The 26,199-nt window shown below is 34.1% G+C and overlaps 1 protein-coding gene across 1 annotated transcript in view; it reads right to left on the bottom strand.

Moving 5' to 3' along the window:
- Positions 1–23,258, bottom strand: part of LOC121415474 (sorting nexin-24-like) — a 35,963-nt gene extending 12,705 nt beyond the window's left edge. Inside the window, exons 1-4 of the mRNA XM_041608676.1 lie at positions 23,196–23,258; positions 8,824–8,907; positions 3,008–3,112; positions 1,720–1,799 (exon numbers count right to left, since the gene is read on the bottom strand). Coding sequence (XP_041464610.1) covers positions 1,720–1,799; positions 3,008–3,112; positions 8,824–8,907; positions 23,196–23,258 — 332 coding nt within the window. The remainder of the gene's footprint in view (positions 1–1,719; positions 1,800–3,007; positions 3,113–8,823; positions 8,908–23,195) is intronic.
- Positions 23,259–26,199: the final 2,941 nt, after the last annotated feature.

The following is a 26,199-nucleotide window of genomic DNA, read 5'->3' as shown; positions in this document are numbered from 1 at the left end:
CATCTAGTCATCACAACTTTGGTCTGAAAAGTTGCATGAGACTTGAAAATAAAAAGTCAGTGAACGGCGCAGTCAAAAAAATTCTGCATAGTAGAAGTAAAAAAGCCCCCCATTTTATAGGGTTAAGATAAAACATTTTTACAAGGCTAAAAGGTACTTTCGTCAATTTGTTACAACGTAATTACCGTAAAGTAAAAATAACAGGTGGAATGCCTCTGGCCCTCTCACCTGCATCACACGATTCAACATACATGTACATGTAGCAGCAGTGCTGACTTTGAAAACTACTATAACTCGCACAAGATGTTCAGTGATACTTGGTTACTCTTATTTCCACCTTTTATGAACTAGACCAATACACTTACAGAGATAGGATGGTAATTCAACAAATACCCCCAACGTGGCCAAAGTTCATTGAACTCTCATGACCTTTGACCTTGATCATGTGACCTGAAACTTGCACAGGATATTCAGTGATACTTGATTACTCTTATGTCCAAGTTTCGAAATTCAGATCAATAAACTTGCAAAGTTATGATGGTAATTCAACAGATACCCCCATTATGGCCAAAGTTCATTGACCTTTGACCTTGGTCATGTGACCTAAAATGCGCACAGGATGTTCAGTGACACTTGATTATTCTTATGTCCAAGTTTTATGAACTAGTCCAACATACTTTCAAAGTTATGATGGTAATTCAACAAATACCCCCAATTCGGCCAAAGTTCATTGACCCTAAATGACCTTTGACCTTGATCATGAGACCTGAAACTTGCACAGGATGTTCAGCGATACTTGATTACTATTATGTCCAAGTTTCATGAATCAGATCCAAAAACTTTTAAAGTTATGATGGTAATTCAACAGATACCCCAAAATCGGCCAAAGTTCATTGACCCTAAATGACCTTTGACCTTGGTCATGTGACGTGAAACTCATGCAGGATGTTTGGTGATACTTGATTAACCTTATGTCCAAGTTTAATGAACTAGGTCTTTATATTTTCTAAGTTTTGATGACATTTCAAAAAGTTAACCTCAGGTTAAGATTTTGATGTTGATTCCCCCAACATGGTCTAAGTTCATTGACCCTAAATGACCTTTGACCTTGGTCATGTGACATGAAACTCTGATAAGATGTTCAGTAATACTTGATTAACCTTATGGCCAAGTTTCATGAACTAGGTCCATATACTTTCTATGATGTCATTTCAAAAACTTAACCTTAGGTAAAGATTTGATATTGACGCCGCCGTCGCAGCCGCCGTCGGAAAAGCGGCGCCTATAGTCTCACTCTGCTATGCAGGTGAGACAAAAATATTGGAACAAACATGAGTGACCTAAAATTTTCGGATTTGCATGATCTGTCTCCTTCTCTGGAAGTTTCCAAGAAATATATATATCTATAACTTCCATTCAAATTTCAATCAATACTCGATTCAACAACTATGCCCTATTCTTTTCATCTCCTTATTAAGTTTGGCTATAGAGATGACAATTATTATTTGACTTTTATGTTCATGTGAAGATTAATTGAAAGTTATGTTAACTATTTTTTTTCTTAGCTTTTCTTTGTAATACTGGCACGGAATAGTACATAAATCTAAATAACTGGTAGCTTGTACAAGAAACAGTCATCAACGATCAAAGTTTACATCCCATACTTTCATGGTGACATCATCAGTGATGAACAAAAATTCATTTCTTTTTTTTACTCACTCATAGCTGATGGCTCTGAAATTCTTCACATGTAAGAATGTGAGCAGCGATTTAGGAATAGAATCCTTATCAAGCAGACCCTATAATGAATTAACAGAACAAGCCATATAATTAGATACACTGAATATATATCACATATCATATGATGTAGAAAGAGAAATTATGCCAAATTTTTACAAATTTTATAACTTTTTCTTGACAATCTAATTATTTTTTCAATTAGTCATGTACAAACAATGACTATGGTGACCCCCGTAAATTTTTGTCACATAAATTACAGATGTTGAACTTTTCCATTTTTTATGTCCTTGTCAATGTTGCAAAGCCAAAGCAGGGAATAATTTTCCTGGTATCGCATCACAACATGCTCCACATTTCAATCCAATGGTACAGCGGCTGTGGTCAGCTACAGACACAGCACTGTAAATAGCAAAACAGCTCTTAGCATCACCCACTGGGGTTATGTGTTCTATTAAAGCTTGTGTATAGTTTTGGTAAATCCACCAAAATGCACCTATCACTATTCCAATTCATTGCGAGCTAATATGAATGGATATGCCCTATAACAGTTATGATGTGGAGGATATGAAATGAAAATGTGTTTTACAGGATAAATTTTGCGATTTTACATGGGAAAATTAACTTGATCGGGTCACCCGATCAAATTAAAATATCTGTGTGTTTTTGTCTTTCAATTAAATCCTATTCCAAATCATGGAATGGGCCGAAACTTTCAAGATATGTTCTTTGTCTGTAACTTTTGGATATCTAATCACTAAATTTATAAGATAAGTGCTTGAATGCCCATTTTTTAAATTTAAAACAAGCATCGCCGAGAGAGGGTGCTATATATCCAAGATTTGAATATTTGAAATTTTCTCAGAGAAGTGCAGTTGGAAAAATATCTAACGGTCTCTACGCTTCAGTAAGACTGTCATATTAGATGATATTCTATTATCAATCACATTATTGACCCTTTACCAAAGCTATACACAGGCTTTAAAGGGTTTGAGAAGAAAAATTGATAAAAAGTCCTGATGGGATGACAGGCAAAATTGAACCACGTTAGATGATGAAATTTTGACCAATGAGTGATAAAATACTTTCTATTCAAACGGTTGTTGCATTGTTGACACATACTAAGGATTTAGGAAACTTTTGGACTTTGCTATTTCTCAACATTCACTTTCAAAAAGAGATAATGCTAGACCGCAACACCTCTAAATAATATTCAAGGTTTAGATTAGGTACGGGATGCAAATTTGCCCCCCTGTTGCTAGTTCCTCACCTGAAGGTAAGCTTCCAATGCGACCCTCCTTTGCTCCATCCCTCTGGAGCTCAGCTGACGCACTTTCTTGGGCGGGAAATCTGGAGTGTCAAATTTCTTTTTCACCTAGGCAATAAATGTATAATGAGAAACATAATTATCGCAATACATTCACATGTAGACAAGATAAGAAAGAATGTAAATAAGTGGAGCGCCTCTGGCAGTCTCACCTGCATCACACGATTCAATACAGCAGCAGTGCTGACTTTGAAAACAACTACAAAATAACTATTCACAAAAAACACCATTCATATAATGATATGTACAATAGTGTGTTCATTGACAATAAATGACAATTGCTCTTGATCATGCGACCTAAGACTTGAGAGTGAAACTTAATTACCCCTCTATCCACATTTTATAAACAATACCTATAAACTTTGAAAGTTATGACAGCAATTATATAATTACTTCCAAAATACCCAAAGTTCAATGACATTTGAATTTGGTCATGTGACCTAACACGAGCATGAGATGTTCAGTGATACTTGATTACTCTTGGGTCAATATACGTCAAATCAACCAATTTTCAGACAATTTGTCACCCTCTTCAATTTTCTTTAAACTCGCACCAAATGTTGCCACAAGTGTCTGACGGAAAAATCTGAAATTTTTGCCCCAAGGTCAAACGGTTGCTAAGATACGGCCTCCCATAGCAACCAATGCGCACTCAAAGAAATTATTTTAAATAAAATTGCCTATTTTTGATTGACTACTGCAGCAAAGTTTGATTGGTTACAGTCTTCATTTTAAGTAAATTGGAAGAACTTTTTGGTCTAAATGTGCAGAGTATACTATAGCGCAGATCTGTTGACCGGATTTCACACGAGGTCACCAAAAATGGTGTTTAGTGTCCATGTCAATAATTTCAGAAGCATGTTTGGAGGCTCATAAATCAAAAATTCAATCAGCTTAGAACCAAATATTATGCACGTTTATGGACTTTCATATACTCAACAGAAATACAAAATATTGACCTAAGAGTGCGCGTTGTTTTCTTGTAGGGTGCCCTCAAAGTTGGATTTTTTTTCAAAAGATGCCAAGTTCAAGGTCATGGATCACCTCCCGTCCCAATAAGAAAGGGGACCAATTTCTGTGTTTTGATAGACATTTACCCATATTTTCAAGTGTTACTTCAGAAATTTTGCTACCAGAATGTTTAGTGGCTGATTTACCCATTCCAAAATGGTCGTACACATCCTAAACTTAATGTTAAATGACACATACATGCTTTTCAACACTTTTGAAATTGTGATAACTCAAAGATGAAGAGACAAAAGACAGTGATATCTTCTGTGATGATAGTCTGTAATTAGTATTAAAATGATATATCTTCAGAATTAGTTTGTATTGTTGGTAATGACCTTGAAAACACACCTGAAATTCAATAAAAACAATAAATTGGTTAATTTTCCAGAATCATATGGCATTCAAGTGTGTTTACATTGAGTTTCAAATGGGTGTCATTTCAATACTAAGGGTGAGTTTAAGCCAAAAATTGAAAGACATGTTCAACTTTTGGTCTACTTTGAGCAACATAAAATATTTGAACTCAAAACCATATCATTTGACCTTGAAATTATTCCAAATATAGCTATTTGTGCTTCATAAGTAGGATATTCAAATCATGCTTGTACTTCTTCGCAACACATTTCAAAACGGATTTTCTCGTAAAGAGAATACCTGATCAGGTTGATATTTGCTGTATTTGTAGTCTGTAATGAGTTCTTGAAGGATTGTTGCACCCACAAATGTAATAACGCCCACAAATGTAATAACGCCCACAAATGTAATAACTCCCACAAATGTAATAACGCCCACAAATGTAATAACGCCCACAAATGTAATAACACTTTACCCACAAATGTAATAACGCCCACAAATGTAATAACACTTTACCCACAAATGTAATAACGCCCACAAATGTAATAACACTTTACCCACAAATGTAATAAATTTGAAGGGATTTTTGGCGAATCCGTTCTAAACTAAAATCCTATAGTAATGCGTTCATATAGCACAAAAGTGCAGTCTTTTTTTCAGACCGGGTTAATAAAACATCAAAGTACAAGTCCAAAGTCTTTTTTCCAGACCCGGTTGTTTCAAAAATTATAATATAAATCCAAAGTCTTTTTTCCAGACCCGGTTGTTTAAAAAAATATAATAAAAGTCCAAAGTCTTTTTCCAGACCCAGTTATTTCAAAATTTATAATATAAGTCCAAACTAAGATACGATAATGATATTCCTGTGGAAAAAAATGGGAATCGAGCTTAGTCTTTTCTCCAGACCCAGTTAATTAAAGCTGGTGGAATTAATGTCTTTGTTGTTGTTTCAACTTATACGGTGTATATTGTGAATATATGCACTAAGAGTAAAATGAGAATCAAGCGTAGTCTTTTCTCCAGACCCGATTACCTGTTATTTAAACATTATGAATAACAGTTTAAAAACAGTATAAAGACCCCATAATCTTATTAATGCTGGATATAGCGTAGTCTTTCAGCCCGACCATTTTTTTCTTTAAAAAAACGCTAATAGTAAGAATTTAAAAAAATCAAAGTCTAAGACCAAACAAACCTTCAACCTAAGAACCTGTTTTAAAAGAGGTTTAGAGTGTTGTCTTTATTCCAGACCTAAAACAGTTACGAAAAAAAATCTTCTAACATAAGACCTTATATTCTTATTCTCGTGGAATAACACAAGTTTTAAAACGTACTCTTTCCTACAAACCCGGCTATTAAAAAAAGTAACTGAAAAAATTCAAATCTAAGACCAAATTTCCAAAGTTTCACCCAGTAAAAATATGTCTTTTTTAAATAATACTACTACCCCTACAAAACATTGTAATAACGCGTGGATAAAGCAGACATCCTTTCTCCAGACTTGGTTACTATTTGAAAAATAAAATAGTTTTTACAAATATTCTAAAACGAATACCCAATAATCTAATTACTGTGGAACAACATGAAGACCGATTGTCGATCGACTTTCGTCCAGACACAATTATTTCATGAATAAAAAATCAATAAAACTCAACCCCCAACAACGAATCTAAGAACCAACAATCCTCCAAATTAAGACCATGCATGTAGAAAAGCACATGTTTAGAGCGTTGTCTTTATTCCAGACCCAGTGATCTAAAATTGATTTAAACAATCCTAAAAACAAAAGACTCATATTCTTATTCTTGTGGAATAACACGAGCATTATGCTTAGTCTTTCGTCTGGACCCGGTTATTTAAAAGATAAAGAAATATAAAAAAAAATGACAGCTGAGACCAATCTTCAAAATTAAACCCACTTAAAATGCTTGGGCTTAGAGTGTTGTCTTTACCCCTCACCGACGTATATTATAACTTTTGAAGCGACCGGGTCTGAAAAAAAGACTTTGGACTTGCATTATAATTTTTTAATTAACCGGGTCTGGAAAAAAGACTTTGGACGTATATTATAATTTGGCGCAAATATTCACTACTGAATGACACGCGCCGTATAAGCTAAAACAACAACAACAATTTTGAAACAACCGGGTCTGGTAAAAAGACTTTGGACGTATATTATAATTTTGAAAAACCGGGTCTGGAAAAAGACTTGGACTTGTACTGTAATATTTCATTAACCGGGTCTGGAAAAAAGACTTTGAACTTTTGTGCTATATGAACGCATTACTATAGGATATTAGTTTAGAACGAATTCGCCAAAAATCACTTCAAATTTATTACATTTGTGGGTAAAGTCATTATTACATTTGTGGGTAAAGTGCATTATTACATTTGTGGGTAAAGTGTTATTACATTTGTGGGCGTTATTACATTTGTGGGTAAAGTGTTATTACATTTGTGGGCGATCAAAAATTATTACATTTGTGGGTAAAGTGTTATTACATTTGTGGGTAAAGTGTTATTACATTTGTGGGCGTTATTACATTTGTGGGCGATTATGACATTTGTGGGTGTAACAAGGATCCACAGTTAAAGTAAATTTTATTAAATGATAATGACCTTGAAAATATAGCTGAATATCTAAAAAATCAATAAATCAGACAATTTTCATTAATAATCAAGACAAAGTGTTTTCATCCACTTTTAATGGTGTGTCATTCCAGCTTAGATTGTGAGTTCATTCTGATAATTGCAAATCATGCTCCACTTCTGTTCTACTTTAAGCTGCATCAAGTATCTGAACTCAAAACCATATCATTTGACCTTGAAAACATTCCAAATATAGCTATTTGTGCTTCATAAATATATTCAAATCATGCGAGTACTTTGCAACACATTTCAGAATGGATTTTCTCATTAAAAGAATACTTGATCAGGTTGATATTTGCAGTGTTAGTAGTCTGTGATGAGTTCTTGTAGGATCTACAGATTAAGTAACTATTCTTTCATGACCTTGAAAATACAGCTGAAAATCATGAAAATCAATAAATCAGACAATTTTCATTAATAATCAAGTGTTTTCATGCACTTTCAATTGTGCGTCATTCCATCTTAGATTGTGAGTTCATTCTGATAATTGCAATTCATGTTCCACTTTTGTTCTCGTAAAGAGAATACCTGATCAGGTTGATATTTGCTGTATTTGTAGTCTGTAATGAGTACTTGAAGGTTAAGATTTTGATGTTGATTCTCTCAACATGGTCAAAGTTAATTGACCCTAAATGACTTTTGACCTTGGGCATGTGACCTGAAACTCAAGCAAGATGTTCGGTAATACTTGATTATAAACCTTATGTCAAAGTTTCATGAACTAGGTGAACATGTTTTCTAAGTTATGATGACATTTCAAAAACTTAACCTTACAGTGTATATAGGATAAGATTTTGATGTTGATTCTCTCAACATGGTCAAAGCTCATTGACCCTAAATGACTTTTGACCTTGGGCATGTGACCTGAAACTCAAGCAAGATGTTCGGTAATACTTAATTAATCTCATGGCCCACTTCCATGATCTAGGTCCATATACACTCTAAGTTATGCTGTCATTTCAAAAACTTAACCTTCGGTTAACATTTGGTGTTGACGCCGCCGCCACCTAATGAAAAGCGGCACCTTAATGTATATTCTCACTCTGCTATGCAGGTGAGACAAAAATTAAATAAATATCAAATCACAGCAGTATAAGAGACAAAATAATAAATAACTAAATGAAACAACATATATGAAATGAAAAATGAAGAAATGAGTGAAAAGTTTTCTGTAAAAAAAAGAAAAAACATTGTCCAACTTGCGTTTAACTTAACTGCAAATCCAATCTAATCTACAAAAAATCTGAACCTAGTCCTCTAATACTAATAAGTTTTTTATATAACAAAGATGAAATAATAGTATACATTGTAGATCTCAATTTGCTAAAGAATATAAAGAAAGGATTTTTAAAAATGAAGAAAAATAAAGATGGACAATTTTAAAACGAAAATTTGTAAATTTGAATGCCAAAAACAAATGATTTGAGATTATGAGCCAATTTCAACTGCTGATTGTGGTAGGTCTAAAATTTTTGGTTTTATTTGACCTGTTGGTATGCATGGTAACCACTTCAAATCGGATCTATTCAATGCTATGGACAGATGGGAGAGTATTCTTTTTTTATTTTTGTAATCTTTTGAGATTTCTATCTAAGATCCTTAGTGTGCTTCCATGTGTAACAAAATATATCATCTAAAGCTTTGTCAGAAGGCTAGTATAAGATATAAATATATTCAAATTAACTTCAGAAAATCCATTCTCTAATCATGACTTGAAATAAAATGATTTGTTAGATTCCACGAACCTGTTTATGAAGGGCATGAAACTCTCTGTATCTCTTGTCAATTGAATGGATTCTTCCTGATACTTTGACATTGATCTGATATACCTGTTTCAAACAAAAAGAGAAAATTATTACAAAAATATTTCCAATTGTATTTAAAGGTCAAGTCCACCTCAGAAAATGTTGATTAGAATAAAACGAGAAAAATCCAACAAACATAACACTGAAAAATTCCTCAAATTTGAATGTAAAATAAGAAAGTTATGACATTTTAACGTTTTGCTTACTTTTTCACAAAAAAGTTACATGAACGAGTCAGTTGCATGCAATGAGAGAGTTGATGATGTTGCTCACTCAACATTTCTTTTGTTTTTTAAAACTCTTTAAATGCCATTGGCAGCTATGCGTGCCCTTAGCCCTCTCGTGCCATTGGCACGTATACGTGCCCAATAACTTTTTTTTTGTTTAACCAATTTTACAGCCAGAAAATCAACACCATATTCTGTGTTTTTTATGTTGTTATACTGGCAATTAATTCACAATTCAATTTATCATATAAAAAATAGTGGTTTACATAGACATTTTTTGAGTAAAATTGTATTTTTGCATCATTATTTTGAAGAGTTGATTTCGGATATTGCCACGATCTGAATCAAGATTTCCCCTATAGACACGTGTGATATAACGGTTGTGTGTAGCAATACACGTACTTCTATGGGCAGATCAAAGGCGAATGTGTGAAGGCATTAAGCTCGGAATTGACCAATGACAAAGCGGTAAGATGTTCCTCACCCAACACTACTCGCCCATTCGCTATTGTTACATGAATATTCATGAGCTATCGATCGGGTCTTTTGCAGGCCGGTATGGTAGTATTCTTGTCTCAAGGTTTTTCTGCCTGCAAATGTGCACGATTTGGGGGGAGGGGGCGGGGAAAAGGTCTTATACTTTGTTTTTAGCATTCTTACAAAATTGTTCTCGTTATAAATATATGAGTAAAGAAGGCTGTCATTCCCAACTCTCGTCTGCGCACTGCAATACTCACACTCATTATTTATTTATTATTGTTATTATTATTATCATTATTAGTATTACTATTATCATAATCATTATCATAATTGTTATCGTAATTATTATTATCATTATCATTATTCTTCTCCTTCACCTTTTTCTTCTTATTACTACAGGGATTGTCTGGGCTGAAAGTATTTATAGTTTTATAAATAGAGCATAATTCACTGAGCAAAATACTGAAAAATTTCATCAAAATCGGATAACAAAATAACAAATTTATTGAATTTTAAAGTTTAGCAATATTTTGTGAAAACAGTCGTCATGAATATTCATTAGGTTGGCTGATGATGTCACATCTCCACTTGTTCTTTTGTATTTTATTATATGAAATTAGGTTTATTCAATCTTTTTTCCTCCAAGCACTAGAAAAATTGAATTGACAACTGTTTTAATGCATTAGATATTTATTGCTGCAAGCTATTTTATTATAAGTGAGACATATTATTCACACAGGTATGAAATAATGAAATAATTATGATTTTATGTAATAACATAAGAAAACGGAAAGTGGGGATGTGACATCATCAGCCCACCTAATGAATATTCATGACGACTCTTTTTCACAAAATATTACTAAATTTTAAATTTCAATAACTTTATAATTTGTTATCCGATTTTGATGAAATTTTCGGCATTTTGCTCAGTGAATTCTACTCTATGTATAAAGATATGAATATTTTCCTTTAATCCCTTTAATGTTATTGCCATCAGAGTCATCATTATGATTATTATTAAAAATAATTGTTGTGATCATATCAATTGCATTTCTTCTGCAGCCAAACTCTCTCTTCATAAACTTAAGATCAGGTAAATAACGGGTCATATTCGTTTGTCTTTTTATAACCCAAACCATTTTTAAAGAAATGATTGACATTGTTATGCTTATCAGTATCATATTCAAACTTCTCACAAAGATATGAATCGTTCAATATTCTCCTCGAATAAAATAGGAAGAAGCAAAAAATGTGATAATTAAAACTGCCGATAATAACGCTTTATTCCCCTGAAGATTCATCTCTTTTTTCAAGGTGGATGTTTTTCCTTTACTAAATCCAACCATTGGTAATAGAAAATGGAAACGGAGTATGTAAAGCAATATCAGATGTTTTGAGGAAAAGAAAGAAAGGGTTAGGGCGGAACAGCTGCCATACATGTACATGTACATTAACAAAACCGATCAGACCGACCTGTTAGTTGCTGGATTGACTTCACTATCAAGGAGATTTTAAAACGACTTTAGAGAGTAGAAATGAAAATGATGACGATAACAGGTTGAATATTACATTTCTCATATATTGTACATTATGTCATCTGAACAAATTATTCTTTTTTTTACCACGGATAGTGCTACGAGCTGGGGAGACCCTGGGTGGATGCCGGATTTTTATGAAGGGGGGCGGGGGCTAATTGTTTTATTTTTACGTGGGTCACCCACAAAAAAGTATTATGTAACAAGAAATAAATATTGGAACATTTGAAAGTATTGAATAGTCAAATCAAAAGACGTGCGTGAGCCCCGATTTCTAAGAACATCCTGTGCAAAATTGCTCTCCTAGATAATAGGTCAGGAGGGAGCACGGATTAGAGATTGCTCATGAAAGAGAGTCTGGGCATCTACTGTTCATGACTTGGTGGCATGAACAAAATAATGTAGTTGCGTAGAATGTTAACAGGTGGCTACATTGGTCAGACCAGTAATACACAACAAATAGGCCTATTTTCTTTTTTGAAAATTTGTATTGATTTTTTGTTTGTAACTAATCTGCATTTCCTCTTCTTCGATTCACGAAAAATAAACGTTTTTTTCTTGCTTTTTTTGTATTTTGCCAAGAACGCCCATATCATTTTGTGGGATTTTATACCCCAAACTTGTTAGTAGTGAATCTGTCCGATCCCTCTTTATCTATATTTTGATATATCATCTTTAATTTTACATTTTGTCTCCTTTTGACTGGCAATAACTTTGTTACACTACGAATAAAAAAACCCCACAGGGTCTTATTTTGAAGACTACACGAATGAAAGGTTACGGTTGGCCACACTTTGAAGATACAGGGTTCTGATATATTATTGTGTGTGTTCGCTGGGCATCGCAGCTGTTCTGTGATTGGTCACTTGATCTAAGACTATGCCCTTTTTTTTAAAAGAATGCTTTCAATTGTGTGTGTATTCTTCAGAGGAAGCAACTTAAATAGCAAAATAGTATTTAATTCAAAAGAGCATTATTTTTGGTTCAATTTCATCAATATCTACGTCATCTAAAAGGGTAAACATTGAACTTTCATTTTATCTTCTTAATTTTTTTGTATCTCTACAATTCATCAGGTTATTTGCTCGTTGAAATGTTCATGAAATTATAATTTCTAGGTTTTACTTATTGAAAAAAAAAGATGAAAAATATTACATTTTTTCTCATTTTTTTAAAACGCGAATAAGAAAGATAATAACATGATCATAAAGACCATGAACCATGCATCATTTCATGTGTAGGTTTCATTATACAATGTAAGGGTAAAGAGTTATGACCGTTTTAAAATCAGTCTCTGCTTACGTTTCGGTCAATTTAGGATTCAATTTCATTTATCGGCACACATATTTGCACTCTAAGCGTCCAAATTCAAGTAACATGTTCCTGTGTTTATTTTTGTAAGTTATACATTTTATTTTAAACCTTACACTATCTTTTTCTGACCTTTTCAGTTAGAATTATTTTATTCCATTATGTTTGATAAAGACGTAATTCATGTAACATTTATAGGATATGATTGTAAACGGTAATTCTTTTAGTGATTAATGAGTGGGTGCAGGGCCGGACCCAGGATTTCCCGAAAGGGAAAGGCACATTTTCCCTAGGAATTTGACGAGCAAAAAAAAATGTGGCTCTCAAAAGGGGGGGGGGGGCACGAGCCGGCTGTCCCCCCCTTGATCCGCCAGTGAGTGGGTGGATGACCTATACCAATGGTAGGTATTTTTTATTCATCATCTTGTTCTTTTTTTTGTATCGGTTTGGAAGGGATGGGAAACATGGTATTGACCACAGTCTATAGTCATGATAGTTATGAAAGTGGAACAAAACCGAATTGTTCCGATGATGGTTTGTCCGATGGATGGAACATTTTAGTAAAATTATAAACATCCAATTTAGAAGTAAATCCATTTCCATAATCATTCAAAAGAAGTAAACAAGAAAGCGACGAAAACACTGTCCGTATCCTATAAATGATTTTGAATTCCTAAACATTCGTGAGGGTGTCGGGGCGAATTTGAAAACACTTCTTCAGCAATTTAATTTAATCGTTCTTTATACTTGTTTAAATGAGATAACCGTGAGATCGCGTGCCAAGTGAATTAAATTGAATGAAGTATTTGTCTATTTAAAGGTCAAGTCCACCGTAGAAAAAATGTTGATTTGAATCAATATAGAAAAATCAGAGAAGCACAATGCTGAAAATTTCATCAAAAATCGGATGTAAAATGAGAAAGTTATGACATTTCAAAGTTATTTTTTTAACAAAATAGTTATATGAACGAGCCAGGTACATCCAAATGAGAGAGTCGATGATGTCACTCACTCACTATTTCTTATGTTTTTTATTGTTTGAATTATACAATATTTCAATTTTTACAAATTTGATCATAAGGACCTCCTTGCCTGAAGCACAAAATGTTAAAATAATGGAATTCCACGTGTTCAGGGAGGAATGAAACTTCATTTCACATGACAATGACGAGAAAATCAAATTATTTCATATTTCATATAATAAGATACAAAAGAAATAGTGAGTGAGTGATGTGATCAGTTCCCTCATTTGCATACCGACCGACATGTGCATATAACTGTTTTGTGAAATGAAGCGAAACTTTAAAATGTCATAACTTTCTTATTTTACATCCGATTTTGATGAAATTTTCAGTGTTATGCTTGTTGGATTTTTCTCTTTTTATTCAAATCAAGTTTTTGTTGGGGTGGAATTGTCCTTTAAAATGATGATCTCATAGGTCATTCAAATTAGTTTCAAATTGAACTATTACATCACTATATTGGTTGAAATTTTGATGAAATTGGACGGGAAAAACTATATAGCATGGCCCGCTGGGAAAACAGTTTACTGAACTGAAGTGGCCATATTCGTATTGGCACAGTAAGAGTTAATTGTTTGAATTATACAATATTTCAATTTTCACAAATTTGACCACTTGAATGAACTGGTCATGAAATGTTAAAACAATGGTAATTCCACATGTTCAGAGGAACAAAACTTTCTTTCAAATGACAATGAGGGGGAAATTAGAATATTTCACATTTCATATAATAAAATAGAAAAGAAATAGTGAGTGGATGACGCCATATTAGTTCCCTCATTTGCATACATTGTAAAAAATCAGGATGTGCACTTAACGATTTTGTGAAATTAAGCAAAATTTAAAAAAAATTCTAGGGAAATCCATCTTTGTTTACATGTGTCTCTTATACATACATGGGAGGCGGTTCAGTGCTCCATGATGAAGAAGTGTCAAAATATGAAAAAAATCATCATGCGTTTTTTTCTTGCTTTTTTTGTATATTGCCAAGAACGCCCATATCATTTTGTGGGATTTTATACCCCAAACTTGTTAGTAGTGAATCTGTCCGATCCCTCTTTATCTATATTTTGATATATCATCTTTAATTTTACATTTTGTCTCCTTTTGACTGGCAATAACTTTGTTACACTACGAATAAAAAAACCCCACAGGGTCTTATTTTGAAGACTACACGAATGAAAGGTTACGGTTGGCCACACTTTGAAGATACAGGGTTCTGATATATTATTGTGTGTGTTCGCTGGGCATCGCAGCTGTTCTGTGATTGGTCACTTGATCTAAGACTATGCCCTTTTTTTTAAAAGAATGCTTTCAATTGTGTGTGTATTCTTCAGAGGAAGCAACTTAAATAGCAAAATAGTATTTAATTCAAAAGAGCATTATTTTTGGTTCAATTTCATCAATATCTACGTCATCTAAAAGGGTAAACATTGAACTTTCATTTTATCTTCTTAATTTTTTTGTATCTCTACAATTCATCAGGTTATTTGCTCGTTGAAATGTTCATGAAATTATAATTTCTAGGTTTTACTTATTGAAAAAAAAGATGAAAAATATTACATTTTTTCTCATTTTTTTAAAACGCGAATAAGAAAGATAATAACATGATCATAAAGACCATGAACCATGCATCATTTCATGTGTAGGTTTCATTATACAATGTAAGGGTAAAGAGTTATGACCGTTTTAAAATCAGTCTCTGCTTACGTTTCGGTCAATTTAGGATTCAATTTCATTTATCGGCACACATATTTGCACTCTAAGCGTCCAAATTCAAGTAACATGTTCCTGTGTTTATTTTTGTAAGTTATACATTTTATTTTAAACCTTACACTATCTTTTTCTGACCTTTTCAGTTAGAATTATTTTATTCCATTATGTTTGATAAAGACGTAATTCATGTAACATTTATAGGATATGATTTTAAACGGTTATTCTTTTAGTGATTAATGAGTGGGTGCAGGGCCGGACCCAAGATTTCCCGAAAGGGAAAGGCACATTTTCCCTAGGAATTTGACGAGCAAAAAAAAATGTGGCTCTCAAAGGGGGGGGGGGGGGCACGAGCCGGCTGTCCCCCCCTTGATCCGCCAGTGAGTGGGTGGATGACCTATACCAATGGTAGGTATTTTTTATTCATCATCTTGTTCTTTTTTTTGTATCGGTTTGGAAGGGATGGGAAACATGGTATTGACCACAGTCTATAGTCATGATAGTTATGAAAGTGGAACAAAACCGAATTGTTCCGATGATGGTTTGTCCGATGGATGGAACATTTTAGTAAAATTATAAACATCCAATTTAGAAGTAAATCCATTTCCATAATCATTCAAAAGAAGTAAACAAGAAAGCGACGAAAACACTGTCCGTATCCTATAAGTGATTTTGAATTCCTAAACGTTTGTAAGGAAGGTGTCGGGGCGAATTTGAAAACACTTCTTCAGCAATTTAATTTAATCGTTCTTTATACTTGTTTAAATGAGATAACCGTGAGATCGCGTGCCAAGTGAATTAAATTGAATGAAGTATTTGTCTATTTAAAGGTCAAGTCCACCGTAGAAAAAATGTTGATTTGAATCAATATAGAAAAATCAGAGAAGCACAATGCTGAAAATTTCATCAAAAATCGGATGTAAAATGAGAAAGTTATGACATTTCAAAGTTATTTTTTTAACAAAATAGTTATATGAACGAGCCAGTTACATCCAAATGAGAGAGTCGATGATGTCACTCACTCACTATTTCTTATGTTTTTTATTGTTTGAATTATACAATATTTCAATTTTTACAAATTTGATGATTAGGACCTCCTTGCCTGAAGCACAAAATGTTAAAATAATGGAATTCCACGTGTTCAGGGAGGAATGAAACTTCATTTCACATGACAATGACGAGAAAATCAAAATATTTCATATTTCATATAATAAGATACAAAAGAAATAGTGAGTGAGTGATGTGATCAGTTCCCTCATTTGCATACCGACCGAGATGTGCATATAACTGTTTTGTGAAATGAAGCGAAACTTTAAAATGTCATAACTTTCTTATTTTACATCCGATTTTGATGAAATTTTCAGTGTTATGCTTGTTGGATTTTTCTCTTTTTATTCAAATCAAGTTTTTGTTGGGGTGGAATTGTCCTTTAAAATGATGATCTCATAGGTCATTCAAATTAGTTTCAAATTGAACTATTACATCACTATATTGGTTGAAATTTTGATGAAATTGGACGGGAAAAACTATATAGCATGGCCCGCTGGGAAAACAGTTTACTGAACTGAAGTGGCCATATTCGTATTGGCACAGTAAGAGTTAATTGTTTGAATTATACAATATTTCAATTTTCACAAATTTGACCACTTGAATGAACTGGTCATGAAATGTTAAAACAATGGTAATTCCACATGTTCAGAGGAACAAAACTTTCTTTCAAATGACAATGAGGGGGAAATTAGAATATTTCACATTTCATATAATAAAATAGAAAAGAAATAGTGAGTGGATGACGCCATATTAGTTCCCTCATTTGCATACATTGTAAAAAATCAGGATGTGCACTTAACGATTTTGTGAAATTAAGCAAAATTTAAAAAAAATTCTAGGGAAATCCATCTTTGTTTACATGTGTCTCTTATACATACATGGGAGGCGGTTCAGTGCTCCATGATGAAGAAGTGTCAAAATATGAAAAAAATCATCATGCCTTTCATGGAGTCCTCAAATTTATTTATATTATATCGGCCTCGTCCTCCTAACGCTTACTCTAAAGGCGACCGCACACCTTACGACTGGTCTGCGACCCGATTTCATTTTATGTGGTAGAATTCGATGCTAATATTGAGACTTGGAATATCTTACTGTGTAATGTTCTAAATCCTCGTATGAATACCTATGTTCACTCATTCAATGAACAAGGTTATAATATAACCTTGTTCTCAGTTATATCTCCATGTGTGGCAAAGTAAGGGTGGCAATGTTTGGCTTATTTTCTCTTTTTCTTTGGGGCAAATGCTTGATTTTTTTTTACACTGACAGTTTTCATTACACCTATTATTCATACTACTTGGCTCTTATTTCAATTTGATTCTTTAAATCATTTTTTCCTTAATTAAAAATAGAGATCAAAATTTGAAAATTTTCTTGCCATATTACTTTCCACCAATAGAGGGCATACACAAAAATAAAATGAAAATTCAAGTCTTTGAGCGCTCTGGTGAATACAACAATTATTCCCAAGTTACTAATGAAAAATAAATTGCAACTGTATGAAAATTAGTAATTTTGGTCACAAAAGTGATATTTTAATGATTTTTTGAAGTGTGTGCTCTGTACAACATTGGCATACCATAGTCCTACCTGTAGATCACCACAGGCAGGGTGGTAGCAATGAACAAGTGCCTATGTTCAAATCTGTGACTATACTATCGTATCATCTTTCTTAGAATAAAAGCGAATTCAATATCTAGTAGTCGTAATGACGTCATAGCAGCTCGTACGATTGGCTACGATTTGACACTAATTTGGCTTTACTCCAAAATAAGGGCTTGCAGTCTCTCAAAATGGTTATCATATTATTCTTTCAATTAATTTTAACCTAAAATAAAATTATATGTTCCATTCACATCTTTAGAAAATGAGCAAAATGCAATTTGCTCCAAAATCGGATCGCGAACAGTCGTAAGGTGTGCAGTGGCCTTTAGATGTTTCATTACTCATGAAGAAGTATAAATTTTAACTTAGTAATGGACCTGTATAACTTAAGGCATGTTATAAAGGCCTAAATATAAAGGTTAGACATCCGCACACACATCTATCTAACGTATGTCAGATGCACTCTAGGCGACACCGCAATACTTACCCATGTTAAGAAACTGGGACTCCACTCACGCGCATTTGGGCCGCCCTAGCTTAGAACTAAGCTTTCTTTCCGTTAAAAAAAATTATTCTTATGATTAAATAAATATTACTTAATACATGAATACTGTTAAATCGGTACTCACCGGTTCTCTTCTTGAATTTTCTGCCAATTTCCCACGCTGCTGGCTACAATTCCGCGTTAAATTTAGTCGCCATAGACAGCTGTTCATGCAACTTTATTCATAAATGGAGCGCCCTTTACGAGAGTTGTTAATGCCGTGGAGAAATCGTTAGGCATTTTGGCCTGTGTTCAAGGCGTAGCTGTTCTATTTTTTTTTATAAAATTATATGTGAGATCGAAATCTCAGCGAGTAAACACTCTTCCATATGGAAGAGTGTATACTCGCTGTGATATGATCCCGATAGGGAGGCGCAACACCCCCACCCACATGGGCGCAAACCCCAGGGCCGGGGGACATGTCCCCTCACCCAAAATAGTAGGGGGCACATTATGAAATGTCCCCCTACTATTTTTGGTCATTTCGTTCAAAATCGAAATGTATTTTGGAAGAGACGATCTTACTTTTGGCATGCCCCCTTTTTTTTGCTTGTTTGCTTGTCAAATTTCTTTTGGTCAAGATGACCTTCTTTAGAGGGTGATAAACCTTTTTTTGTTTGTTTTTTGCTTGTCAAATTTTCCAGCCCCTGGTCCCCCTACCTTTGGGGAGAGATTTCCGCCCTTGCAAGTAGACATACTCTTGATATTGTTTGCGAATCTGCACGGGCGTCGATCGAGGGCTGGGGATGAGGAAAAGCGGTGAGACGAGAAAAAAAATAGAACTTAGAAGGGAAAAGGCGACAGAAAAAAAGTGAACGAAAGAAAAATTAATGGAAAATAAAAGGGAAGAGAAAATAAGGAGAAATGTGATGGGTAAAATAAATTATGGGAAAAGAGGACAGAAAAAAAGTGAACGAAAGAAAAATTAATGGAAAATAAAAGGGAGGAGAAAATAGGGAGAAATGTGATGGGTAAACAAAATTATGGGGAAAAATTCTGGACGCACTATTCATGTTTTATCATGAAAAGGATAAGTTATTTATCCGCGAGCAGACACTTTTTGATATTGTGATCTGAAACTGGATTTAAATAGAGAACAATCTGCGTATCTGAATTAACGTGTGTTTTAGATTTCGACCTAGAATTTGGGTATTCTAAGTAACTTTCTTATCATGAAAATCAATAAAGAGAGCGCAAAGCGCGAGCTAAAAATATATGATATAACAAAGGGTGAATTTAAGCTCTGTAATGCAAACACTTTGTGGGAAAATTGTGAATTGTGATGGATCACAGTTAAAAAAGAGCTGATGTATTTTATTTTTATTACTTTGAGTTTTTACATAGGACCGGAACATGCTATGAGGGCATTATGTCATCATTTGCAAATGATGACCATCTTCCTATTTCTCTCGCATGGGAGCGCGAAATGTGTTAATATTATGGCCTGAAAACTGGACATTTAAAGCACTTTGTAATTATGCATAAGAGGCATTATATATCTATCAATGCGAGCAGAAATCGCGAGTCGAATTTTTTGATAAACTGTCATCAAATTAGTTTGATTTAGAATTAATATTGGGATATACATAACCGACTAATCAAAATGCTAGCGTGCGGCGCTAGCTGATACGTTTTAACAATCTGACCTGAATAGGGAACTTTTTGAGAACTTTATGGAATACAGGAAAATAATACGTACCTGAAAATTCAAATTTTGCGAGCGCGCAGCGCAAGCAGAAAATGATAATGTTCAGACGATAACACAGACATTTTTACAGAGCACTTTTTAAAAATCAATTTGTAAATGAAACAAAATAATGAAAGTTCAATTTCCCAGCTGAAATATGTTTTGTATAATGACTTCAAAGTTTGATTTTTCAAGCTCCATATTGAGCAAGATATGCAAATACCCTAAAAGACAATAAGGCGCGAAGCGCGAGCGAAAATTTTGTATCCTAACAAATATATTTTAAAAAAAATTATTTTCAGAGTCTTCCCCTGATGTTATTTCATTTAATCATGTTCCTCCTCTTATGTTTGCCTTTCTTCTTTTTTCCTCTATTTTCCCTTCCTTTTCTTTTTTCCTTTCTTTTTTTTCTTTTTTTGCTCCGCCAATAGGGGGGCCCGGGCCCCTCGGCCCCCCTGGATCCGCCTATGTTAGCGGTTGTAGGTATAAATCGCGCTCTAACGCTCTAAATCCGTGTTCTTTATCAAAAAGCTGTCTTTCATATTCATTTTGTTCGCAAAAGAATATAAAGTTAATTTCAATCATTGTATATAGTTATCCTGTTTATGATAAAAATACTTAGAAATTGGGTTAGGTTAGGGTTATCAAATTATCAGGGCAGAAAATATATATTTTTTTCTCATTTTGCGCGTCGAGCTGGCACTATTTGATCTGTGAGATTATGTTTTTGATGACATTCATTGTATTCACAGCAATAATTATTAAACATTGCGCACGCGCCGCATGAATTATGTAGATCAGGTGAATAACTTACCGCTACACACGAGCAGTTGCTCTATATATTCTATGTAATATAATATATAGAGCAACTGCCCATTTTTAATGGTCCATAATATACCCACTTTCTTCTTTTTTGGAACGAGTATGAATTTATCTACTGATATACTGAATGTACAATAAAAGTCATTATCATGTATTTCTTGGCATTTCATTTACTTTTTTTTACCATAATTATATCACACAGCTGCTCGCATAGGCCTACGCCGTCACAAATAACAAAACAAAATCTCACTTTTTTTCTTTTTTGGTGGGGGATGGATTTTCCATACGCATACGTACAATTTTTCAAATTATTTTTTTCTGCTATTTTCATAATAAACTTTAAATGATTTCGCCTTTGCACTATTATTTTTTTAAAGACAAAATTACATCATCATCATATCATCGTCACCAACTTCATTCTCATCTTTATCACCACTACCACCATCATTATCATCATCATCACCGCCACCATCACCACCACTATCATCTTCACCAAGATAATTTTCATCATCATTATCATCATTGCCATCATCGTCTTTTTTTCTTATTTTTTCTCCTTCCTGCTTTTTTTCCTTCCTATTTTCCTCTTTTTAGAGGGCACACCACCACGCCCCCTTACTGGATATCCGCCTCTAACGTTTGTTGTTGTATATAAGTTGGCGGATGCCTCATGAAATGAAATAAGATAAAATAAGGAAAGGGAAACTAATTAGAAAAAGGACTGAGGAGAAGAAAAAAGAAAGCCAAACAAACAAAAAAAACAATATCAAAATTTTGTTGTAAAGTCTTCTACGTCAGTTTAATAATTATGTTTTCATTGAAATGAGAACATAAAAAAATGAACAAGTAAGATGGGCTATACATCGTAGCAAAGAAATAGAGGGAAGCTCCGAGACAATAAAAAGGGTGAGAAAAAGAAGACTTTGAAATACTCACAACACGAGCATAATAAAAAAATATGGAATAAGCAAGGACAAGTAGCTGAGGGACACCCCCCCTCTCTCTCTCTCTAGTTATTTATGTATCAAACTCGCATACACAAGAATTTCTTACTAATCAAAATATTGCGAGCAAAAAGCACGAGCTGACATTTTTTTAAATATTCAAAACTGATAGAGAGACACATTTTAAACAATTCATGAATCATAATAATTATGCAACTAGCTTACCAATCGAATCATTCGATTGCGACAAATGATCTGAGAATTAATGCTTTTAGGAATTCATTAAATTAAAGCAAAGTATCTCAACATTAAAATAATTAAGGCGGGCGCAAGGTATCAGCTAATACACCGATAATTTTTTTTTTGACATTTGAAGTATTTTCGGTAATCATGAAAAAGATTGATATTTCATGAAAGCTCAAATCCCGAAGAGCGGAATATTTTTATTAATTGACTTTTTAAAAAAATGTTCTAAGCCCCATTTAATATTTGATTATAAGTCGATGCAGTAAAAGCTGAAAAAATAAAGTATTTTGTGTTCCTCTATCATAATTGTCTTTCTCTTTAACCCTGGTTCTTTTTTTTTCTGGGGGGAAGCATTTTGGTTAAAAAAAAGAGAGAAAAAAGATAATTGCTGGCTTGTGGACGCCCGGTGTGGACGGTGGTAGGGACACCCCCGCCCCCCCCCCCCCCCCCCCCCCCGTAGTTACGCCAATATGGGACCAAATGATCCTAAATGTCCGAGGCGAAACTTGTGCAATCAAACGTTATTTCTGAATAAATTAAAGCTTGCGCTGTTCAACTTCAATCTCTTTCAGCTAAATTTGCGATGAACGCTGCGTTATGAAATATATAATTATCAACATCTGGCGAAAAGAATAACCGACCGATCACCTGACGAGAACGCGTATTACGTGATCTGCATATCAGGTCCGATCGCGAGTCAGAAGTGAAGGACAACTGCCAAGAAAATCAGGAAAAAGTCGTCAAAATGTAAGTTCCCCTTCATTTCTTTCAATTTTTTGTTACTTATTCAAAAATAAATGTCTCATTAAAGCAAAATTTCAACAAAAGCCTCAAATTTAGCTAGTACTTTTGTTGAAATTACAATAAATTTAGATCCACATAAATCTCTAACCCAATTTTAGCACTGATGTCGCCTATGAGGTCCATACATGTAATGTTTGGACCTCATTGGTACTACTAGGAGTGGTCAGATGTACAAAATAGTACGGTAGACTACTCACAAAATTTCCAACATCTGGGACTGAACAAAAATATATTGTAAACAAGCTAGGTCTAAAATACATCATTTACCAGGATGTAAACCTTCTAATAACGTATTTACACAACACTGAGAAAATCTCACCGTATAAGGTCTCTCATCATCGCTGACAATCTGCCGAAATCCGGGAATGGACACCTGAATCATAGGCCCGAATTCACAAAGGTGGACTAAAGTTATACCGGGGTTAAATTTAGTCGGGGGTTAGCTAATACCGGGGTATAAAGTTAGTCCACCGCGCTATTCACAAACGGTGGACTTACTAATCCATGGACTAACTTTATACCCGGGTGCTAAAGTTAGTCCACGGCTGAGTTATACCCCGGTATAACTTTAGTCCATGGATTAAATCATGAACTGAAGCTAGCATACTATTATAGCACTGCACTGAGCATGCTCAGTGTAATAAAGCAGTACTGAGCATGCTCAGAGCCGTATTTGAGAGTTTAGTCTGCTAGGGCCGTATGAAACGTCGCCATCACATGAATTAGGAGGCAGAACTCAACCAAAAAAATCATGTATCAGCAGCATGCACTTGAATTTCTTAGCAATGCCTTGTTGAGAACGAACATTGTCATTACTTATTTGTTAATATTGGCCAACTTAGGTTCGGACTAGCGCTACCTGCGTGCGAGCTAGCTCGGCTGCGCCTGCAGCATCGTACCGTATCTCTCGATATCGAGAAGTTCAAGCTCACCACAATGTATACGGTACACCGTACCGTATGGTAACGTGAACAAGTTATAACTTTTTTTAGACAGCTGCAGCAACCGGCTGTTTCGAGGGGGTTGTAAACATTTTTTTTTTCAATTTCTTATTTCTCAATTGGTGAGTGGAGGCAACGGAGTCCAGCGGAACAATCACAGAGACCAAAGTTGTTTTTAGTTTTGCCTTTTTGGTCTTATGTATGAAGTACGGCATCGTAACACAGCAGTACGACGTGGATCTAGGCCTACCTAATCTATCTAATAGTACTGTACTGCGTTTTTTTAGGCTTGAGGAAGTTAGATCTACAGAAGTTAAATCTAACGTTACACATCAATTAAATCTAACGTTACACATCAATTAAATCTAAATGTTAGATTGAGAGCACATTATGATTTGTTTGAAATAAATCATAACCAATCTGATACTGTTGTATAATCCTACCTACCTTATCGAAGTCCGGTGGAACTTTGCCCGGAGCTAGCTTTGATTGAAAATGGAAATATGGAATTGAATCTTTGTTTGGGTTTTGTCCCGGGTTAAGGTTGTGTACGTTAATAATTGGTACATGGTGGGGCCAGCGTCGCGTGGGGCCAAGCGACATGACCTTGATCTGATCCCGCGTCCACAAGCGTGCCCCTTTTCCTTTCCCTCAGAATTGACTTTCCCATTTGAAGTATTTTTTCAATTCATTTATTTATTCTTGTCTTTTTATATGTATCTCGATAAATGGATTTTAAAAAATAATTTTAAGCGAGCAATTTTTTTTAATTGACAATTAAATTAACAAATATCCAAGTTTTTGTTAGATTTTCACATGATATATATAAAAGAATAATTCTATTTCACCCTAATTTCTTTTATCTTTCTTTTCTTGGTCATGAATTTATTATTATTTTTTTTTGGGGGGAAGAGCCCCAAGTCCCCCCCCCCCACTCTGTAAGTCAGTTCTACCAACATCTCTAAAAGGAGCTGAGAAACTCATTGGTAGCTCCTCCACACTCGGGTCACTCTTGCAATCGCATTATTCCCAACCTTTACCTATTCTCCAGTTTGTGCTTGCAGTATTTTTTTTTTTGGGGGGGGTTAAGCTATTCACCATGCTTGCAGTATTTTTTTTTTCTTTAAAAGAAACACAATTTCCTTATCAGAAAAATAAAGACTTATCAACCCTGGATAAGTGTAAAGGGTATTCCACCCAATCAATGATATATTTGAAATTGGGGAAATAACAGTGGTGTACGTATTAAGCCCAAAATTTTGAGGGGGCTAAATATGGCATATCAGGTAAAATAAAATAAAAATTGCAAGGAAAAATATTCAAAATTTCAATTGCAAATATCCAATTTTGTGATAGATTTGACATAATATTCAAAAAATATGTTTTACCCTTCTTTCTTTTTTTTTCTTGGTAATAAAGATTTTTTTGGGAGGGGCTTTTTTCCATGGTCAGTGGTCCCCCTCTATACTTTCAAACTGAAGGGACTAAATTTCCCTAAAAGAAAATAACTTTTAACAAAGATTATGCTATAACACCACTGGCCATTCTCTCAGTGACACATGTAGCAACCTTTACTCCTTTCATTTCTCATTTGCTTCCATCACATGTACATTATTGTGCATCTTAACATGCCAAATACTTTTCTCTCAAAAGTTTTACTATAAATAATTTTGCAGTATACCCTTCAACAAGTTTCTTGAAGTATATCCTCCTGCACAAGCAAGCAATCACTTGACTTTCTTCATACACAACCTTAACCAACATACCATTACCACCGCCCCTGCCTTACACATAACATTAATCTCTCCTTTGCAGTCTTTCTTATATAAATTTATTTTTTGCTTCCTGCAAGAACGATGAACCATGCAGCATATGGACAGAATTGATAAAAGAATTTCATTTTTGTTTTCTCCTGACACAATTACTTGAAAACGATATCAAAATAAAAGGACAAGTCCACCCCCACAAAGTTGATTTGAATAAAAAGAGAAAAATCAAACAAGTGTAACACTGAAAATTTCATCAAAATCTGATGTAAAGATATTAAATTATGACATTTTTAAAGTTTCGCTTGACCACACATAACAGTTTATATGTACATCCAGGTCGGTATGCAAACTATTTCTTTTTATTCTACTAGATGAAATATTCGAATTTCTCTTCATTGTCAAGTGAACCCAAGATTAGTCACTCCCTGAGCATGTGGAATTTGCATTATTTTAATAATATAATTTGGTTTAGTCAAGTTGGCCCTCAATGTCAAATCTGTAAAAAAATGAAATGTTGTACAATTCATACAACAAAAACAAAAGAAATAGTGAAGGACATCATTGACTGTCCTCATTTGCATGCCACTGATCTCCACATATAACTGTGTTGTGA

This window comes from Lytechinus variegatus, chromosome 5 (assembly GCF_018143015.1).
Source record: "Lytechinus variegatus isolate NC3 chromosome 5, Lvar_3.0, whole genome shotgun sequence".
NCBI lineage: Eukaryota > Metazoa > Echinodermata > Echinoidea > Temnopleuroida > Toxopneustidae > Lytechinus > Lytechinus variegatus.
Note: the sequence above shows the minus strand (reverse complement) of the source record. Positions and strands in the feature narration are given on the sequence as shown.